Below are 21,242 nucleotides of genomic sequence, written 5' to 3'. Positions count from 1 at the left end.
GTGGCCCTGGCCTGGCCTCAGTTTCTCTCCCGTAGCTCAGCGAGATGGGGCCAGATGTGGAGGCTCAAGAGCCCCCTGGTTGGAGGAAGCCAGGTGTCCAGGCCCATGGGAGTGAGAGGTGAGAGCAGGAGGCAAGGGCAGCAGGAACAGGCAGCAGGTGGCAGGGGGGCAGGAGCGGGGGGAGCAGGGAAGGAAAGAAAGGGGGAGGGGGCAAGCAGGAGTGTCGCTGCTGGGAAAAGGTGGGATCCAAGCACCTGAAGGGCTCTCCAGGGCAAAGGCAAACATTGAGGTCACCCCTGCTCCACACAGCCCTGGCCCCACATCCCCGCCCGCAGCTATAAGGCCCCACCTCAGGCAGAGCGTCCAGGCTGTGGAGGTGCCATGGCCATGTCTCGCCTGCTGCTGTGGCTGCTGCTGCTGCCCACACTCTGGGGCCCAGGTGCTGGTGAGTCTCCCAGCTTCTCTCACCGCTCTCCCCCGGGGCCAGGCGTTTCCCTGGTCTGGGTGTTACCCTCATTGTAAAGATGGGGAGGCTGAGGCTCAGAGAGGCCCAGGGCCTGTCTAACGTCACGTCTGCCGGGCTCTAGGCTAGTGGAACCCAGAGCTGTCTGACTCCAGCGCGTCTAACGGCCACGCGTTACCAATAGAACTGGGCTTGGAGGTTGGCAAGGTTAGGGTGCCAGGTGTGGCTTGGATCCCAAGGTTGCTCTGGCCCCAAACAGAAGCTGTAGGGACCACCTCCTCCCTGGCCTGTGCCCGGGGCCCCGAGTTTTGGTGCCAAAGCCTGGAGCAAGCATTGCAGTGCCGAGCACTGGGGCACTGCCTGCAGGAGGTCTGGGGACATGCGGAGGCCGTGAGTACCACCCAAGGGTGCACGGGGCAGACCGTCTGGAGAGAGGGTGCTGCGTAGACTCTGGATAAGTTTGGGGGACTGGAGCCCCCCTAGGGGGTGGGTGGGATGGAATGGGATGGGATGGGGTGGATGGATGGGGTGGGATGAGATGGTGGGTAGTTGCCTGTCATCCTCTGCCTGAGAGAGCCTCACCTACTTGAGCTGGGGGCATGCCCCTCACTCATGTCCCCACCTTGGGGTCCCCGTCCCCAGGATGACCTGTGCCAGGAATGCAGTGACATCGTCCTCATCCTCATCAAGATGACCAAGGAGGACATTTTCCAGGTGACAAGGCCCAGACCCTGGATGAAGGTTGGGGGCCAACAGGTGGGGACAGAGCAGGAAGAAGAGGTTCGCCTCTTAAAGGGCCCATTTCCAGGCCGAGGGTGAGCGCTGCGGTTGCCTGGGGGTCCGGCCACCTGCTGGCCAGGAGAGGGCTCTGGGAGCGAGCTCAGCCAGAGATGGTTGTTCCGGAGGGGGAAGGGCCCCAGCTACTTAACCCCTCGGCCCTCTCGAACTGCGGTGCCCTGAGGAAAGGGTGGCCAGTCTGCCAGTGGTGCCCTGTGTGCAGAGGCTGACTGTCCCCTCTCCATCCCTGTGGCTCCCGCCTGCCTCCCAGGACGCGATGCGGAAGTTCCTGGAGCAGGAGTGTGACGTCCTGCCCCTGAAGCTGCTGGTGCCCAAGTGCCACCAAGTGCTCGATGCCTACTTCCCGCTGATCCTCGACTACTTCCAGAGCCAGATCGTGAGGACTGCCCACCCGCCGCCCACCGCCCAGAGATGCCCACATAGCACCCCACCCACCACACACACCACACACACCACACACACAGACCCTGCCCACCTAGTCCAGGGATGCCCACACAGCACCCCACCCACCACACACACCACACACACCACACACAGAGACCCTGCCCACCTGCCCAGCGATGCCCACACAGCACCCCACCTGCCACACACACCACACACACAGACCCTGCCCACCTGGCCCAGGAAAAACAATGCCCCTCAGCCAGGTGCCCAGCTCACTGTCCCATCTGCTCAGCTGTACGCAGTGGGTTCACACATTAACAAACACCTCACATTCCCTTATGCCCTCACACAAACACAGGCCCGGTCACACACTCACATACACACTCAATCTCACACAAAACCCACACTCACACATACACACACTCACGCACATACATACACTCATTCATTCTCACATACATACATGCTCACACTCATTCACACACATTTCCAGGCACCCGCCCTGAAGTTCCCACATGGCCCCATCTCCACCTTATGTCGCCCCCCAACCACCACCACAGAGCTCTAACCCTAACCCCAGCCAGCCCGCTCCCCCTCCCCCGTTCCAGGCCCAAAGGCAGTGGCCCTAGTCCCTGAGGCTAGAGCCAGCCTGGCAGGAATAGGTTCCCTCCCCCACCTTAATCCTTCCCCCTCCATTGTTCCCTAGGACCCCAGTGCCATCTGCAAGCACTTGGGCTTGTGCAGACCTGGGCGTCCAGAGCCAGGGCGGGAGCCAGAGCTGCCGGACCCTCTGCTGGACCCTCTGCTGTCCGAGCTGGTCCTTCCCCTGCTGCCTGGGGCCCTCCAGGCACTGCCTCAGACACAGGTGAGGAAGGCCCAGCACTGGTGGCCCCTTACACCAGATAGGTGGCCATCGAGAGAGCTGAGACACAGCGAGTCCTATGAGCCCTTGGGCCCTGGGTTGGGGGCAGTACCGGAAGGGAAATGAGCAGCTCTAGGCAGGGCCTGAGGCAGGAGGGGTAGAAAAAGAGGATGCCTGAAGCATGCCTTCTCCGATGCCCAACCCGGTGCCCAGCCCAACTTCCACGCCATTCTCTCCGCTAGGATCTCCCTGAGCAGAAGTTCCCCATCCCCCTCCCCATCTGCTGGCTCTGCAGGACTTTGATCAAGCGAGTACAAGCCGTGGTTCCCAAGGTGAGGCCCGCACAGCCCCACCTTCCCTGCCTCCTCACTCCCTCCTCACACCTTCCTCAGGGGCCGGACTGTAAGTTGGGAGGAGAGCCTTTATGCACGGCCCCCACCCCAGGGACCCTGGGGCTCAGGCTCGGGCCCAGGAGGCACCAGGCCCAGAGCTCACTTAACTAATGTCAGCCTGCCTTTGTGCCAGGCCGGCACTGGGCAGGTGTCAAAGCACAGAAAGGGGCGAGACCCAGTCTTGTCCTCCAGCAGCCCAGCACCTGATAGGAAGAGACCCCGAGGTCTCTGTGAACAGGTGCTTTCGTGTTTCAAAAGGAGAGGTTCCACAGGTGTTCCCCCTCCCTGCCTGTGCCAACTGGGAACCTTCCAGACCTGGAGTGACCACTGCCGGGTGCTGTCCTGCCCTGAGATGGGGCCCAAGTGGGGAGAGGCTCTGCCCGCTCCGCCCTTCCCAGGTGGCCGAGGGCTCACGGCAGACGAGGTCCCTGCTTTGCCGAGTCTGCATTGTGGTGGGGAGATTTTTTTCAGAAAGTGATGGGATCAGAGCAGAGAATTAAACAGCTGAAGTGAGCAGTTCTCCACTCGTTGGGTAAGCCCCTGAGCAGACCCCAAGCTACATTCCCCCACTACTCTCCACAAAGCCTCACCCGAATCCCAAACAGGCTGCTTGCATTTCAGCATTTCCACTCCAAGGTTTCATACAAGATGGGCAACTGGGGGCAGGTGTCCGGGCAAGCGTTGGGGCAGCTTGCACGTTTCAGATGCAGGCTGGTGAGCGAGGAGGTGGCGAGGGTCAGACTCTGAGCAGGGGACTCTGGGACCAAGGCTCCGGGCTGAGGAAGTACCTGCTGGGGCCAAGAGCCCCCCGCCTGTGTCAGCAGCGGTGGTAGGACCTTCCAGGAGGGGCTGGGCCCACTGCTGTCCACTGCCACTCTCCCCAGTCCTCAAAGCTGGGAGCTGTGGCAGCGGGTCTATCCAGGAAAGAGCCTGTAGAAAGTGACTCCCGGGTCACCTCCACACTCGGCTTTCCTTATTGCTATTTACACTGAGCGCCAGGCCGCCCTCTTAGAGACCCACGATCAGGGCCTGGTGACCTCTCACAGCTGCAGGACGGGAGAGCCTAGGAGACCCCTTTAGGAAACCCATGTCTGCTGGCCACCAGCTGGGCTGTTGTGGCTGTGGGTGGCCTGCGGGGTGGGTGGGTCACCAGGGTCAAGTGAAGGGCAGCTCAGATTGACCAGTTCAGCCAAAAAAATATTTAAAGAGGGAGGTGATGGGCAGTGATGCAAGGATGAGAGTCAGGCTGGCTGGTCAGGGAGTCTCTGAAGAGGTGGCCATTAAGCTGAGACCGAGAGGTCAACAAGGCCTTGAGGACAAAGGGCCTCACTCAAGAACGGGCTTGGCAAGCTTGAGGGGAGCCAGTGTGGCTCCAGTGGGCAGGCTGGGGGAGGTGGTTGGAGAAGGGAGCAGAGGGGTAGGCACAGCCGGGCCACGTGGGAAGGTCTAAGCCTGTGGTCGGCAAACTGCGGCTCGCGAGCCACATGCGGCTCTTTGGCCCCTTGAGTGTGGCTCTTCCTAAGCCTTAGGAGTACCCTAATTAAGTTAATAACAATATACCTACCTATATAGTTTAAGTTTAAAAAATTTGGCTCTCAAAAGAAATTTCAATCGTACTGTTGCTATTTGGCTCTGTTGACTAATGAGTTTGCCGACCACTGGTCTAAGCCAAGTTAAGAAACACGGGGTTTCACTCTGCATGCAATTTACAGCTGGTGCGGGGCTTCAAGCAGGGGATGCTATGACCTGATCTATACTCTAGAAAGACCACTCTCCTGCTCCTTGAAGAAGGCATTGGGCAGATGAGAGGCAAGGATGAAAGCAAAGAAAATAATTAGATTACTGCAGAAGCGGAAATGAGAGAAGATGGAACTAGGAGCCTAGACCAAGGATATGCTTGGGAGGTCGGCTCAGCGGGACTTGGTCATGAGTGAGAGTTGGGGAGTGAGGACAGAAGAGGAATCAATGAGGGATGACTCTGTGGGCTTTGGCTTGAGCAACCAGGTCTTAGGCCACCAGCTGAGATGGATCAACTTGAGAAGAAACTTGGGCAGAAAAATAAGTTCTTTTCTGCCCATGTTAAGTTCGCGATGCCTGTGAGGCAGGCAAGAGGGTATTTCAAGCAAGCAGCCGAGTACCCAAGCCTTAGGCGAAGGGTCAGGTCAGCGACATCAAGCTGAGGGCCGCTGACCATGGACGAGAGTCACATCCAAGGGAACGAGAGGCATCATCCAGGGACAGAGCGGAGGAGTCTCAGTCAAGCCAAGGCAAATGCCAGCAAAAGAGCCTGAGAAGGGACAGTCAGTGAAGTGGGGGGGTGGGGGGGGTGCACCATGGCGTGATGTCATGGAAACCAAAAGAAGAAGGCATTTTGGAGGAGGGAGTGGTCACCTGGGCTGAAAGCTGTTGGGAGAGCAAGACAAGACATGGCCAGGGGATTGGCAACAGCGGTTACTGTGCCCTTGAGAGCCGATTTGGAGGAGCGGTGGGGACAGAAGCCCAGTGGAGTGGGCTCCAGGAGAATGGAGGGAAGACGTGGAGCAGCCAGTAGGGTCAACTCTTCAAGGCGTCCCTCAGGGAAGGGGAGCAGAGGCGGGTAAGGCTTTCTAACGCCGGAGGCTATGCTGGCATGCTCACATGCCAAGGAGACCCATCAGTGGGCAGGTGGGAGAAGCCATGAGGAAGGAGAGAGGAGCGTGCAGGGCGAGGCCCTTGTGAAGGGGGGAGGGTGCAGCCCAGCGCACAAGTGGGTGGGCCGGCCTTTGACAGAACGGGGTCGTTGGGAGGCCAAGTGTGGGATCCCATGCGAGCAGGTGGGTGCATTTGGGGGCATGTACGCATTTGGAAGGTCTGACACCCATACACTTCCCTGTGCCCACTCCCAGCAGGGGCTGCAGCAGGAGCAGGGCCAAGACCAAGTGGCGTGTGGGTCCTTTACAACATAAAGTTGACATGCCCTGGTTGGGGGAATGAAGGAGTGAGGCACGAGCCAGCGTTCTTGCGGCCTCCGCACGGCACTTCAGCTCAGACCTTGTGTTTGAAATTGGGATCGGTGGGGAACTCCTGGCTTTCCCCGGGGCTCCTGCAATCCGGGACATCCTGGCTCCAGGAGCCACAGACTACTCCATCCTGTGAGTCAGGAGGGGGAAGGCACAGGTGTGGTCCACCTCCCCTCCAGCTGCCGTGTGACCTCGGGGCTGGCTGTGACCCTTTCAGCAATTTCAGTCGTTCGTCAGAGCTGGGTCCACGGCCCGGTCCCTATGTTCACCCACTGCCTCTGGGCAGGTCCCCTGGATGCTGCGATGCTCAGCGTCCTAATCTGTAAACAGCATAATAGTTCTCCAAGGGGAAGAAGGGAACAAGGGAATGTCGTCAAGGTGCCCAGCTGGTCCCCGCATGGAGTAGATCTTGCAAGAGAAGGTTCCATCCCACGCTCTCTCGGCCCCACCCCAGGGTGTACTGGCCCCAGCTGTGGCCCAAGTGTGCCACGTGGTACCCCTGGTGGCGGGCGGCATCTGCCAGTGCCTGGCCGAGCGCTACACTGTCATCCTGTTGGACGTGCTGCTGGGCCGCGTGCTGCCCCAGGTGGTCTGCGGCCTTGCCCTCCGGTGCTCCAGCGAGGATGGCGCTGGCCCAGGTGAGCCTGCTGTCCCAGCCCTGCCACTGCCCACTCTCATCCCCCTCCCCCAGCCCTGCATGACCCCTCCCTCTCCCTCTCTGGCCCCCTGCACTGCCCCAGAGAGGACAGGAACTGAACACATCTGTGGGGCGCCTTTGACTGTTTCCTGTCCAGGTCTCACGCCCCTGGGGTTCCTGCCTGGAGAATGGCTACAGCAAGACCCCAAGTGCCGCTTCTGCGAGTTTGTGACCACCCAGGCAGGGAACAGCAGTGAGCAGGCCGTGCCTCAGGCAATGCACCAGGCCTGCCTCCGCTTCTGGCTGGACAGGCAAAAGGTGCGGTCAGGCAATGGGGACTGGGGCCCAGGGCCTGCCCGAGGGAGAGGGTTGAGCCAGCAAAGGCTTCCCAGCGAGAGATGCACAGAGCGGGCCAGACCCCTGCGGTCAAGGAGCTCAGGCAGGACGGGGTGTGGGCCGAACAATGATGGGGCTGTAATGGGCAAAGCCTGCTGTGGTCAGGAATGGCCCCAGACAAAGGCATGGGCTCGGAGGACCAGCAGGCCTCCCCGTGGACCAAGTGTGAGGCCGGTTATCCACCAGGAGCTGAGTAACACCAGGGCCTGCTGGAGCAGGAGGGGGCCTGGCCTTCTCGCCACCATCCGCCTGTCCCAGCCCCAGCCCCCTCCCGGTGTGACTCCCTGGGGACAAATCCACCTACAAAAGGAGACGTCCCACCCTGGTCGGTTTTCTCAGTGGTTAGAGCATTGTCCCTCGGACAGAAGGGTCACAGGTTCAATTCTTGGTCAAGGTCAGGTACCTGGGTTGCAGGTTCTATCCCAGGCCCTGGTCAGGGCATGTGCGAGAGGCAACCATTCGATGTGTCTATCTCACATCAATGATTCTCTCTCTCTCCCTTCCTCCCTCCCTTCCACTCTCTCTAAAAATCAATGGGAAAAATATCCTTAGGTGAGGATAAAAAATTTTAAAAAGGAGAAAGGAGAGTAAACTCCCTTCCTAAGTAAGCTAGGTCCCAGGAGGCAGCTCTGCCATGTTCTTCTGGTCGGTAACTTTCAGGGCCCCCACTGCGCACCACATCGCATCTCTAGGACCAGATGAGCTGGAAGAGTTCCTCGAGAACTGAAATTGTGGGGGAGGGAATTGTGGTGGCTAAGATTCTGACCCTCTGCCTGGTTTTCCCCCACGGAAACCTACATTCCAGCCCCTGCCAGCTGTGTGAGGGTCTGATGCCTGGACCTACGCGGGGTCAGAGGGAGCCTGGAGTGACCCAGCGAAATGGAGAGGCCAGGCCGGCAAGGCAGGAGCGCCCGCAGGGCCTGGGCCCACCTACACCGTGTCTTTCTCCTTCCTCAGTGTGAGCAGTTTGTGGAGCAGCACTCGGTGCAGCTGCAGAGCCTGATGTCCAGGGGCTGGGATGCCCGCACCACCTGCCAGGTGTGCCCTCCCCTCCCAGGTGGCCCTAGGGCTTCCCTCCGCTCCCAGAGCCCCCCACCGGCTCTGGCCCACGATCCTCAGAGACCCCACACCCTGGGTCCAGAGCAGCCACTCCCTCCCCCTTTAATATAGAAAAGGCAGGCTCAGAGGGTTCAAGGAAGAGCCAAGAAAGAATGAAAAAAGGAGGAGTCTGAGAAGGGAGGGGCAGCTTACAGGAGTAGGAGTGTGGTTTGACGTGCATTATGGGATGGGGTGTTTGTTCACGGAGCCGTGTATGTTTGGTGGGGGTGGAAAGTGTCCCGGGACAAGCATCATCCCACTTCCTCTGGCTCTAAACCCCCAAGCCGCCCCCGCTTGGCTCAGAAGTGGCCTGAGAGGTCACATGAGGAGCACCCCCGGGGGCAGGTGGAGTGAGAGCCATGGCTTCAGCTTGGGAAGGAGCCTCGGTCCCCCTCAGAGCTGGGGATAGCGGGTGGGGTGCGAGGCCTGAGGCCCAGTGCTGTCCCTGCGCAGGCCCTGGGGGTGTGTGCGGCCACGCTCAGTCCTCTCCAGTGTATCCAGGATCCCCTCTTCTGACGAGAACGCAAAGCTGTGCGGGTGAGTCCAGGCCCCAACTCGGGGAGGGAGAGGGGTGGGTCCTGCACCCACCAGGAGGGGGCTCTGCTCCCCAGTCCCCCTCCTCACAGGCCACAGCTCTTGCAAGGCTCCTGAGGGCCCCCCACAGCTCAGCCTGGGCTCCCTGGTCCTCAGTGTTTGATGCATTCAGACCAAGGCCGACCTCTCCTGACACTGAGGGGAAGTCAGACTTGGCTGCCCAAACATGTTGACAGGAAGCCCACCGTCACGGGCCTTCCCTCCCGAGACTCCTTTCGCTCTCGCTGACTGTCATCGTCTAAGTCAGAGGTGGCACCCCCTTAGGATGGACGGGTGGTCACATGCACCTCTGTGAACAGGGGCCCCAGGCAGGAAAGCGACCCTGAGAGGGACGGACACAACAGTGGACTTGAAGTCCCCTGAGAGCAAACTTGGTCTTTACAATTCTGCTCAGAGCCAACCCCTGACAGTGGTCACTTACTCATACCTTCACTCACTTTCTGAAAATGTCCTGTGTCCTGGAGCCAGGCCCCTTTCGGGGGCAGAATTGTATGCAAAGCAGGGAGCCCCGGCCCTCCTGGAACTCACTCCCCGGGTCCACCTCTTCCATCTGAGGGGGAAGCCCCGCTCCTGACACCTTCTCGAACCAAAGCCCCTGTGGGAGGGGGTGGGAGAACACGGGGAGGAGATATCTGCCCGACCAGACCTGCCCCACAGGGACCAGGTGAGTGACAGCAGCGGGACCCGGGCCAACGATGGCCGCCTTTCCCCAGCTCCCAGGTCTCCCCGCACCAGGAAGAGCTGGGCCAACCACCCCTGTTGAAACAGGAAGAGCCGTGGGTTGGGACAGGAGGCCTCGGCTCTGCTCCCAACTCTACCATCAGCCGGCCGCAGGTCCCCAGCAAGGATACGCTGCCCCCTCGCTGGCCCTCATGCTCCTCCGCAAGGGGGAGCCATCAGGTGTCTCCAGGACCCCAGGGCCCCTCTATGTGACAAGCTCCTCCTCAGGCTCCCCCCTGCCCCCCCCCCAAGAGAAGCCTTCACTCCCACGCCCACCCCCTTTCCTCAAAAGGACTTTAAGCTGGTGGACGGACCACGAGCCTGCAGCTTGTACCCTCAGTCCTGTGTCGGTCTGGCCCATCCTCTCTGGGTGGGAGGCACGGCCAGGGAGCGTCTCCGGAGGATGAGGGGCTCCAGTCCAGTCCAGACCAGCCTTCCCACGCCACCGCCACCGCCACCGAACCAGCCCAGGTCCCATGGATCTCGCAGGGCTGGGCCAAGGTGACTGCACCAGCCGCACGGCCCTTCCCCAGCTCCAGAGGACAGTGGGATAGCAGCTGGGCCGCCTCCCTCCGTCTCTACGTATGCACGACACTAGCTTTACAATTATTTTGCTAACACTTTCACAAAATTCAGAAGAATAAAAATGGGAACATAAAGTGCCATAACAGATAGACATGAAGTCTTTAAGCTTTTTTTTAAAATTAAATCTTTATTGTTCAGATTATTACATTTGTTCCTCTTTCTTCCCTCCATAACTCCCCTCCTCCCAGTTCCTACCCCACCCTCTGCCCTCACTCCCCACCCACTGTCCTCATTCATAGGTGCACGATTATTGTCCAATCTCTTCCCGCACCCCCCACACCCCTTCCCGCCCCCCAAGAATAGTCAGTCCATTCCCTTTCTATGTCCCTGATTCTATTACAATCACCAGTTCATTCTGTACATCAGGTTATTTATTCACTTGATTCTTAGATTCATTTGTTGATAAATGTGTATTTCTTGTTCATAATTTGTATCTTTACCTTTTTCTTCTTCTTCCTCTTCTTAAAGGATACCTTTCAGCATTTCATATAATACTGGTTTGGTGGTGATGAACTCCTTTAGCTTTTCCTTATCTGTGAAGCTCTTTATCTGACCTTCAATTCTGAATGATAGCTTTGCTGGATAAAGTAATCTTGGTTGTAGGTTCTTGGTATTCAGCACTTTGAATATTTCTTGCCATTCCCTTCTGGCCTGCAAAGTTTCTGTTGAAAATCAGCTGACAGTCGTATGGGTATTCCCTTGTAGGTAACTGAGTTTCTTTCTCTTGCTGCTTTTAAGATTCTCTCTTTGTCTTTTGCTTTTGGCATTTTAATTATGACGTGTTTTGGTGTGGTCCTCTTTGGATTCCTTTTGTTTGGGGTTCTCTGTGCTTCCTGGACCTGGAAGTCTATTTCTTTCACCAGGTGGGGGAAGTTTTCTGTCATTATTTTTTCAAATAGGTTTTCAATATCTTGCTGTCTCTCATCTTCTGGCACCCCTATAATTCTGATGTTGGTATGCTTGAAGCTGTCCCAGAGGCTCCTTACACTATCTTCGTATTTTCGGATTCTTTTTTCATTTTGCTTTTCTGGTTGGGTGTTTTTTGCTTCTTCGCATTTCAAATCTTTGACTTGATTCTTGCGCTCCTCTGGTCTGCTGTTGGGTGTCTGTATAATATTCTTTATTTCAGTCAGTGTATGCTTAATTTCTAGTTGGTTCTTTATCACAACATCGAGGGTCTCATTAGATTTCTTGTAGATCTCATTAAGTTTATCGGCAGTTTCTAGAAAATTATTGAAAGACCTTAAAAGTGCGTTTTTTAGCTCTATATCCTCCATTTCTGTCATGTTTCTTTGTCTCCACATTTTTTATGCTTTCTTGGTGTACCGCCTTGTGGTCTTTGTGCAAAGTCTTGTTGTAGTTAAGCCTTGATTGTTGTCGGCAATACTAGGGGTGATTTGACCTCCAGGCTAACTGGCTATGAGAGTCAGCTGTGTCTGCAGCGGGAGAGCTTCTGTGCTGGATCTCTAGGGCAGTGCTAATCTAGCATTTGCCTAAGGCTATCCGGCAAATGCCTCTGTGCAGGGCTTGGGCGGGGCCGGTCCCCGGGGATCTACAGGGCAGGCAGAGCGAGCAGTTATGGCTGCTCTCAGTTCCATCCCCAGGGGCTCTGCCTCTCAGAGTCCCAGCAACCACTGCAAACCTCGGAGAGAAAGCTGCCTTCGAGTTCCGAATGAAGCCAGACAGTCCCGCTTCTCCCGTTTGAGTCTGGGTCCCTAGAGACTCGCCCGGATCTGGAGCTCAGAGTCTGAAACTCCCTCCAGATTGAAAACAACAATCGCACCCTCCGCCGCCAGCCCACTCCACATGCACTCTGCACCTTAGTATTTCACTTCAGCACTGCACCTCCTCTGAGTCTCGGTAGGGCCAGGAGCAGAGGGGCCCTTTCACTTTCGGGGTGCGGTGCGAGAGAATGCAGTTCCTTGGAGAAGCCTGGCTCCAACACAGGAGAGAGAGTGAAGAGACGGCCTTAGGAGGGGCCTGACGACAAACCTGAGGACTGCCCCCGAGGGTGCCCCGAGTGACGGAGGAATGCAGCCACACCTAGGCCCAAGAGACGTCAGAATCGGCTCTGAACAAAATGGTGGCCCACAAGGACCCGTGACTGGGGACAAGGCGCTGACAATTCACAGACCTTAAGAGGAGCAGAAGTCAGACATGTGAAGCCAATGCGGCACAAGAAGGTGGAGATCGGGCCAGAGGAGTGATAACTGGATGGAGACCCACAGACCAGGTGTGTCACGGCACCTCTCCTCACGGCAGGACAATCTGTACATTACTCACAGGAGAGGGAAGGAGGATTCAGTAGGGGCTGAACATCCTATATAATAAAAGCCTAATATGTAAATCGACCGGATGGCAGAATGACAGGTGGAACAACTGGTTGCTATGACGTGCAGTGACCACCACGGGGCAGATGCTCAACACAGGAGCTGCCCCAAGTCCGCAGGCCCCAGGCCAGCCAAGGTGAGTGCCAACGGGAGCCCCTGATTGCCCCACCAGTCTCCCCGAAGATTGGCCCTGATCACCGGCCAGGCCTAGAGACCTTACTCATGCATGAATTTCGTGCATTGGACCTCTAGTTAAACAATAAGCAGCTGAGTTATTTTCAAAATGAAAATAGAAAGCTTGGGCGCTTAGGAGCCAAAATTAACTAGTTCAGTTACAGAGAAATAAAGACAGTGGCGTTTATGTCCCCTGGTTAATGCCTGGGGTTTAAAATCCACAACACAATCATGGTAACATTATAGATCATTCCAAACTTTTCTCTGCACGTACACAAAAATAGATAAACAGATTTTTTAAAAATCGGAACATCTTATGTATGCTGCTTTATAAACGCTCTGTTCATTTAAAAATAACCTGTCCAGCCCTGGCCAGTGTTCCTCAGTGGTTAGAACGTCAGTCTTCGCATGGAAGAGTCACGGGTTCAACTCCTAGTCAATGGGTCATACCAGGGTTGCGATTTGCTCCCCGCCCCCAGTTGGTATGCATGCAAGAGGCATCCAATCAATGTGTCTCTCTCACATCAATGTGTTTCTCTCTCTCTCTCTCTCTCTCTCTCCCCCCCCCTCTACTGTCTCTGAAAAGCAATGAAAAAAATATCCTCAGGTGAAGATTAGCACATAATAATAATAATAATAATAGTAATAAATAAAAATAACCTGTCCAGCCCTGGCTTGGTGGCTCAGTTGGTTGGAATGTCATCCCATACACCAAAAGGTTGTGAGTTCTATTCCTGGTCAGGGCACATACCTAGGTTACGGGTTCAATCCCCAGTTGAGGCATGTAGGGGAGGCAACCAATCAATGTTTCTCTTTCACATATCTCTCCCCCACCCCCCACTTTCTCTGTCTCTTAAATCAATAAACATATCCTCGGGTAAGGATTTTTTTTAAAAGCTTATTTTATTTAAAAATAATAATAAAAATAACCTTTCCAGGTTAATATAGATATCCATAATCATTGCTAATTGGTTCATGATACAAACTTTTTTTTCTTGATACAAACTTTCATTTTTAAACAACTATTATCAATTACCAATATCTGATCAATTCCAACACGTGAAATCTGGGGACAAAAACTATGCACATCTTTACTTTCCATATGGGCTGTATTACCAAACTGCCCCTCTGTGTGCACATACCATCTTCTCTACCAGCAGTAAGCAAGGGCCTCTTTCCTATTCTCACCAACCTGAGTATTAGCAGCCGTTCGAATCTTTGCTAGTCTAAACTATAAACATGAACCCTCTGGTTGTTCTAATTTTCATTTCTTTGTTTACTAAGTAAACATTTTTTACATCTAGTGGCCATTTGTGTTTCATCTTTTATGAAATGCTTGTGTGGGTGTCTTGCCCAATTTTCCATTGGAGTGTTTTCATTGTTTTACCAGTAAAACTTTACTGAATGTATTCACTCATTTAATGTCCTATAGGTTGCAAATCTCCCCCTCTCATATGTCTTTTAAATTTAGGATATGTTTTCCACACATGTACCTTTTGCTTTGTGACTTCTGACTAAGAAAGCAGGGCTCTCACTTCCTTCTCATCTGTGGTTCAGACTGGCCAGAGCCTGAGGTCTCCAAGAGGAAGCAGATGCTGGGATCACAGCTGTGATGACATGCGAGCCAGGCCTCTGGCTCCCACAGCAGTGGTGGAAGCAAGCCACATGTCATCCACAGAGGACCTCAAGCTACTGCATACAAGATGTGATCGTCAGCTCTGAGCTCTGCAACACCCAGGGACAGTATAAAAAGACAATCATTTGTGCAAAAGAAGGAGACAGAGACCACTGGCTTAGCATGACACCATTTGCTTAATGAGCGTTCTCAATTGACCCCAGGTGCCACGCATTTCCCTTGGGCTGGGCATAAAAGAAAGTTCCAGTCTGTCCTTTTGGAACTGAAAGTCTAATTAAGGAGACAGACAGTCATTAATCACAGAATCACATAAAAAGAAAAATGGAATACTTCAGCGTGAAAAGTACCGTCATTAGAAATACACATGGCACTGAGCAGATATGCGAGGGCAGAGAGGTGAAAGAGCAGGAGTTAAAGGGAGAGAGCATCCCTAGCAGAGGCAGCAGAAGCATAAAGGCCTGCGTCCTGCGAACATCTGAGCAGCTAGCTCAGTGAGCCTGGGGTGGAGGACGAGGAGAAACTCCCGGGAGGTGAGGCTGGAGAGTCTAAGGGTTCCAGTCTTTATCCTACGAGCCATAGTGTCTTCAGCGGGAGATCGCGGAGTGGAGAGTGTCTTGGTTAGATTTGTGCTTTAAAAGATTACTCTGGCGAAAGTGTGAATGAACTGGCGGGAGGGGACAAGGGAGTGTGGGGATACCTGTTAGGAAACCATTGCAAATGGAAACTGGCAGCCGCCTAGACTAGAATGACAGTGGCAGAGGGCCTGGCAGAGGTCACGTGGATTTTGGAGAAGGACTTGACAACCATAACTCAATCAGATGGTGACTCCAACCGACGCCGTTGCCCGAGCTGCGGCGCCTTTACCCCAGAGGCCTGGCACGTGGCATGCAGCGAAAGCCTTCTTTCCCTGGCAATTTATAAACATCACTAGAGGTAGTTTGCCTCTACCTGGCAGGGCCAGCAGTAGTCCATAGTGATGCCGCAGGACAATGTCAATTCTCCCGTTCTCTACCGTAACACAGGCCACGGACCTCTTGATCGTCTTGATGGCCCACAAAATCTCACATAGTCTACTACACTGATGACATTATGATGATTGGATCTGATGAGCAGGGAGTACCAGGTACTTTAGATACCTTAGTGAGACATAAGCGAACAAGAGGGTAGGATTTAATCCCAAAACAATTCAGAGAAGTTCCTGGGGATCAACTGTCTAGAGCCGTGGTTCTCAACCTTCCTAATCTCGAGACTCTTTAATACAGTTCCTCATGTTGTGGTGATCCCCAATCATAAAATTATTTTTGTTGCTACTTCATAACTGTAATTTTGCTACTGTTATGAATCGTCATGTAAATATCTGATATGCAGGATGTATTTTCATTGTTACAAATTGAACATAATTAAATCATAGTGATTAATCACAAAAACAACATGCAATTATATATGTGTTTTCCGATGGTCTTAGGCGACCCCTGTGAAAGTCATTCGACCCCCAAAGGGGTCGCGACCCACAGGTTGAGAACCGCTGGTCTAGAGTGTATCGTAACATCCCCTCCACAGTGCAAGACAAGTTACAGGACCCACCATCCCCCACCACCGCCTTCCACCTGCTCCGCCTGCTCAGGCAGGTCCAAAAATATAAAAAGGCACAATGTTTACTAGGCTTTTTTGGCTTTTGGAGGCAACATATACCACATTTGAGTGTGCTACTCTGACCCAACTACAGACTCATAGCTGCAAGGCTGCTAGTTTCAAGGGGAGACCAGGACAAGAGAATGTTCCACAGCAAGTTAGGCTGCACAGTGGGTGGCTTAGACCTTATACTCCAGGAGATCCAATGCTATTATGACATGTCCATGGCACACAGGAATGCTGTATGAAGCCTCTGGCAATAGGACCAACAGGAGGATCCCAGTGCAGAACTCTGGGATTTTGCAGCAAGCCTAGGCCCCCTTCTACAGATACTCATTCTCCTTTGGAGAAACAGTTTTTGGCTAGCTACTGGGCCATGTTAGAGTGCCGGGAGCCAGTCCATCCTTGCTGCTTGACACAGTCGCTGCAGAGAAGAAACATCTGCACAGCATATGTTTCAAGGGACCTGGCGTATATGGCATACTGTTCTTAAATATGTTTGCTCCCCTTCTTGGTGCTATGTGTTTTAACCAAGGTCACCTCTCTGAGAAAGGTTGTTTCCCCAGGTAGGAATTTTTCCCTGAAGTTAGGGAGGGAATAAAACCCCTTAACTAAGTGCCAGGCGGGTAGTTAATCACTTTAACTAAGAATAATCACACTTAAGCTACATAATCTTTACTCCCTGGAATGGAGATAAGAAACAACGCCCTAACCTTTGGAATAGAAATTGACAGGATTAAAATCAACTGGTATAAATACAGATGTAACAAGACAACAAGACTAGAAAAAAGAGCCTCTAGAATCAGTGGTTCTCAACCTTCCTAATGCCGCAACCCTTTAATACAGTTCCTCATATTGTGGTGACCCCCAACCATAAAATTATTTTCTTTGCTGCTTCATAACTGTAATTTTGCTACTGTTATGAATTGTAATGTAAATATCTGATATGCAGGATGTATTTTCAGGGGTCGTGACCCACAGGTTGAGAAACGCTGCAGTCTAGATGGACTCCTTGAATGAGTGTATACTGCTCAGGTCAGGGGAAAGGGAAGCCCATGCGTAGCCTCTGGCCCCGCCACCATGGCTCATGAGCTCACTGAACAAGCCCTGGGGGTGGCTGAAGAAAGAGGCTGCTGGCTGACACCCACAGAGCATGTCTCTGGTGTATACACCTAATTATGAAGAGTCTTCTCTGCAGCAGGTGCCTGTGGGTGGACATTCAGATGGAACACAGATTTTCATAGAATATATACATACACCACCACCTGGAAGCAGCTAGCCTAACTGCATGGTGGAATGACTTACTAAAAACTCAGCTACCATATCATTTGGTGCTCATTTTACAAGACACAGCTTATGCTTTGACTCGGAGACCATTCTCTAGTGCTCTCTCACTCACAGCCAAAGTACATGGGTCTAGAAAATGGGTGGATGTTGAAGTGGCTACTCAATTATCTATACTAATAAAGGGTAATATGCTAATTAGACCGGAATCCTCCGGATGTCCTTCCGGACAAAGCCATGGTGGTGGGGACTGAGGCAGAGGCGGTTAGGGGCGATCAGGCCGGCAGGGGAGAGCAGTTTGGGGCAATCAGGCAGGCAGGCAGAGTGGTTAGGGGCGATCAGACAGGCAGGCAGGTGAGCAGTTAGAAGCCAGCAGTCCCGGATTGCGAGAGGGATGTCCCCCAGGGGTCCTGGATTGAAGAGGGTGCAGGCCAGGCTGAGGGTCCGTTCCCGCCCCCCTGCACAAATTTCATGCACTGGGCCTCTACTACCTAATAACCTTGCAAATGTATTTATATTTTTTTATATTTTTAAAATATATTTTTATTGATTTCAGAGAGGAAGGAAGAGGGAGATAGAAACATCAATGATGAGAATCATAGATCAGATGCTTCCTGCACACCCCCTACTAGGGATTGAGACAGCAACCCAGGCATGTGTCCTGGCCAGGAATCAAACCATGACCTTTTGGTTCCTGGGACGATGCTCAACCACTGAGTTATGCAGGCTGGGCTATCACTATTTTTTTATTGATTTTTGTTTTTAGAAAGAGAGGGAGAGGGAGAGAGACATGAATATGAGAGTGAAACATTGATCCTGCATGCACCCTACTGGGGATCTAGCCTGTGACCTGGACATGTGCCCTGACAGGGAATAGAACTGGCAGCCTTTTGGTGCATGGGACGATGCCCAACCGAGCCACAACAGCCAAGGCAACTTGCAAATTTTTCTTTCCTGCCCTAACCGGTTTGGCTCAGCGGATAGAGCATCGGCCTGCGGACTCAAGGGTCCCAGGTTCAATTCCGGTCAAGGGCATGTACTTTGGTTGCGGGCACATCCCCAGTAGGGAGTGTGCAAGAGGCAGCTGATCGATGTTTCTAACTCTCTATCCCTCTCCCTTCCTCTCTGTAAAAAATCAATAAAATATATATATATATTTTTAATATATTTTATTGATTTTTTACAGAGAGGAAGGGAGAGAGATAGAGAGTCAGAAACATCGATGAGAGAGAAACATCGATCAGCTGCCTCCTGCACACCTCCTACTGGGGATGTGCCCGCAACCCAGGTACATGCCCTTGACCGGAATCGAACCTGGGACCTTTCAGTCCGCAGGCCGACGCTCTATCCACTGAGTCAAACCGGTTTCGGCAATAAAATATATTTTTAAAAAAATTTTTATTTTCTGTTCCAGCAATTTTAAGCTCTGCCAGTTTAGAGGTCTTAGTTCCCAAGGGAAGAATGCTTCCATCAGAGGACGCAACAATGGTTCCATTAGATAAGACTACCATCTGGACATTTGTGCTCCTTATGCTACTGAAACAACGCTGGGGGGTCGAGGGGGTGTAATCTACCGTCAGAATGACTGTTTCTGATTACCAAGGGGAAATTGGTTTCCTCCTACACAATATAGGCAACATGGTCTATGTCCAATAGAAAAGGTTAATGGTTCTCAACCTGTGGGTTGCGACCCCTTTGGGGGTCGAACGACCCTTTCACAGGGGTCGTCTAAGACCATCAGAAAACACATAGTTACATATTGTTTTTGTGATTAATCACTATGCTTCAATTGTGTTCAATTTGTGACAATGAAATTGGGGGTCACCACAACATGAGGAACTGTACTAAAGGGTCGCAGCATTAGGAAGGTTGAGAACCACTAGGTTAATGGAAAAACTACAAGGCAAAGGCAGGATGATTAAGGAGTCAGGCCCGTAGGGACTTAAGATTTGGATTGCTCTGCAAGTAAAGAGCCCGGAGGTGAGGCTCAGGGTTAGAGCAGAGTAAACATGGGAGGGGTAGTGAAAGAACAGGTCGGTGACAGCGGTAATAGCATTGTGACCAAAAATGAGGACTCGATGTCACTTTGCTTATTTTCTCTGTGCTTGTTATACATACGTGATAATTTGTATATGCTAACCATTGATTCTCTTCTTCCCATTTTTATTTTATATAAAATTTGTTGGAAGTTAACTTTACAACTCAGTCTCTAGGTAATAGGATATTCAGTGGGACTGACTGGATCTGAGAAATAACCAATATAGCCATCAACAAATACATGACTCCTGGGACTGTGCATCGCATTTTGGAGAAGTCTGAAACTTGCTCACTTGTAAGAAGGGTAGCTGCTTGTTAGGCAGAAATACTGGGGTTTTGTTGTTGTCTTTGTATGGCATTCAATGTGTGTAAGAGGGCATACGGAAGCAGTCATCAGAGGTGGACTGTGCCAAGTATCGATTTACTGCCTCTCAGCGCCAAATCCACCCTTTTTGGCTGCTTTGTGAAGGTGGATTTGGGCCCTTGAGATTTTCCCTTCAGCTGACACTGAAGCTTTGTCAGGGAGGAGACGGGAGACACTCGAGGAGGAAAGGGCTTCGGTGGGCGCACCTGAAAGCAGCATGTGTGTGTACTGCAATCCCATTATAGCTGACAATCCTTGAACTTCTATTCCCCCTGATCAAATTATTATATAGTTTTTCTCTCCTGATTAGCCCTGGACTATGCCAACACTAGCTTAGACTAGACCAGCCGTGGGCAAACTACGGCCTGCTTGAAATGAATAAAACTAAAAAAAAAAAAAAAAGACCGTACCCTTTGATGTAATGATGTTTACTTTGAATTTATATTAGTTCACACAAACACTCCATCCATGCTTTTGTTCTGGCCCTCCGGTCCAGTTTAAGAACCCATTGTGGCCCTCGAGTCAAAAAGTTTGCCCACGCCTGGACTAGACATTGGCAGAGAATGGAAACGGAACTCAAGAAACACAAAGTAAAATCGATAGGACTTGGTAACGGATTAGACAAGGGAACCGAGGGTGGATCATTTTAGCTTACATAACTGGATGAATGGAACCCTTCACCTACATGGAAACCACTGGAAAAGGGCCAAGTATGAGGAGAAAACTCACAAGCTCAAATCTGAACAACACTGAGTTTGAGTTGACTTTAAGACACCCAAAATATGTCAAGTAGCAATAGGCTCTAAATTCAAGAATTTAGACAAGTCTGGGATTAAGATGGGAACCACAGCCCTTAAAGTGACAAATGAAGCCATAGGCACAGTTGAAGTGGCCCACAGAAAAAGTAAACAGTGAGAAGGAGGGCCTACCTAACTTGAGGAATCCTTAAAAAAATTTTTTTTTGAGAGAGGGAGAGAGGTTTAGTTGGCTGCCTCCTACATGCCTACCATGGATCGAGCCCGCAACCCGGGCATGTGCCCTGACCAGGAATTGAACTGGCCACCTTTCAGTGAACAGATGACGCCCAACCAGCTGAGCCATGTGGGCCAGGGCTTGGAATCCCAACTTTTAATAGCTGGATAGAGGACGATGAACCTGCACAAGGAAATGTTGAAGCTGTCGGAGGCAGAGGGAAGCAAGGACAGTACTGTGTCCCAGAAGTAAAGGGGGCAGAGACCTTGCTGTAGTGGACTGACTGCCATCAGCACTATAGCTTCAGCTCCCACCCCTTCAGACCTACAGTGCTCAGCCAAGCTCGCACTTCTCCAGACTGCTCCTCATCAATGTCTGGGCTGGACGAAAGCCATTTCTGCGTGATTCTTCTGACAGGCGAGCTTTCTCTGGCTCCCGCTGGCCTGGCTGAGACTCAGAATTGCACTGCAGCCAGCTGCTCTTCCAACCGTCCTCCTGTCCCTCTTCCCTCACAGCCCTGCACCACAGGCTGAAACCACTCACCTCTGGACTTCTCGTTAAGTACAATGATAATCCATCGCTTTTGGTCAGATATTTTGTTACTTAGAGACAAACGCAATCCTCACTGACACATCACCCACAAGATGACAGGAAGACACAAGCATGGTGTCCACCAGATGATAGACCAGCCGTGGGCAAACTACGGCCCACGGGCCGGATCCGGCCGTTTGAAATGAATAAAACTAAAAAAAAAAAAGACCATACCCTTTTATATAATGATGTTTACTTTGAATTTATATTAGTTCACACAAACACTCCATCCATGCTTATGTTCCGGCCCTCCGGTCCAGTTTAAGAACCCATTGTGGCCCTCGAGTCAAAAAG

At 52.5% G+C, this 21,242-nt stretch overlaps 1 protein-coding gene across 4 annotated transcripts; it reads left to right on the top strand.

The window, feature by feature from the left end:
- Positions 1–338: 338 nt before the first annotated feature.
- On the top strand, positions 339–10,070 carry SFTPB (surfactant protein B). Of its 4 annotated transcripts, none has more exons than XM_070429625.1 (11): positions 339–445; positions 723–853; positions 1,106–1,177; positions 1,512–1,637; positions 2,352–2,510; positions 2,750–2,839; positions 6,422–6,536; positions 6,693–6,853; positions 7,889–7,969; positions 8,483–8,566; positions 9,337–10,070. In XM_070429625.1, the coding sequence occupies exons 1-10, from the start codon at positions 382–384 to the stop codon at positions 8,543–8,545; spliced, it is 1,062 nt and encodes a 353-aa protein (XP_070285726.1). In that variant the 5' UTR covers positions 339–381; the 3' UTR covers positions 8,546–8,566; positions 9,337–10,070. The 4 variants fall into 4 exon arrangements, with proteins under 4 accessions (XP_070285726.1, XP_070285725.1, XP_070285724.1 ...); XM_070429624.1 differs by having other exon boundaries at positions 6,353–6,536; positions 9,636–10,070; XM_070429623.1 differs by having other exon boundaries at positions 6,353–6,536; positions 9,281–10,070.
- The last annotated feature ends 11,172 nt before the right edge of the window (positions 10,071–21,242 follow it).

The sequence above is a fragment of the Myotis yumanensis genome, unplaced genomic scaffold (assembly GCF_028538775.1).
Source record: "Myotis yumanensis isolate MYYU_CA2020_CCGP unplaced genomic scaffold, mMyoYum1.0.hap1 SCAF_11, whole genome shotgun sequence".
Lineage (NCBI taxonomy): Eukaryota > Metazoa > Chordata > Mammalia > Chiroptera > Vespertilionidae > Myotis > Myotis yumanensis.
Note: the sequence above shows the minus strand (reverse complement) of the source record. Positions and strands in the feature narration are given on the sequence as shown.

Coding starts and splice junctions, on each gene's coding strand:
- SFTPB (XM_070429624.1), top strand. CDS start 382: ATGGCCATGTCTCGCCTGCTGCTGTGGCTGCTGCTGCTGCCCACACTC. Junction 446..722: donor ACTCTGGGGCCCAGGTGCTG/GTGAGTCTCCCA, acceptor GGCCCCAAACAG/AAGCTGTAGGGACCACCTCC. Junction 1,638..2,351: donor ACTACTTCCAGAGCCAGATC/GTGAGGACTGCC, acceptor ATTGTTCCCTAG/GACCCCAGTGCCATCTGCAA.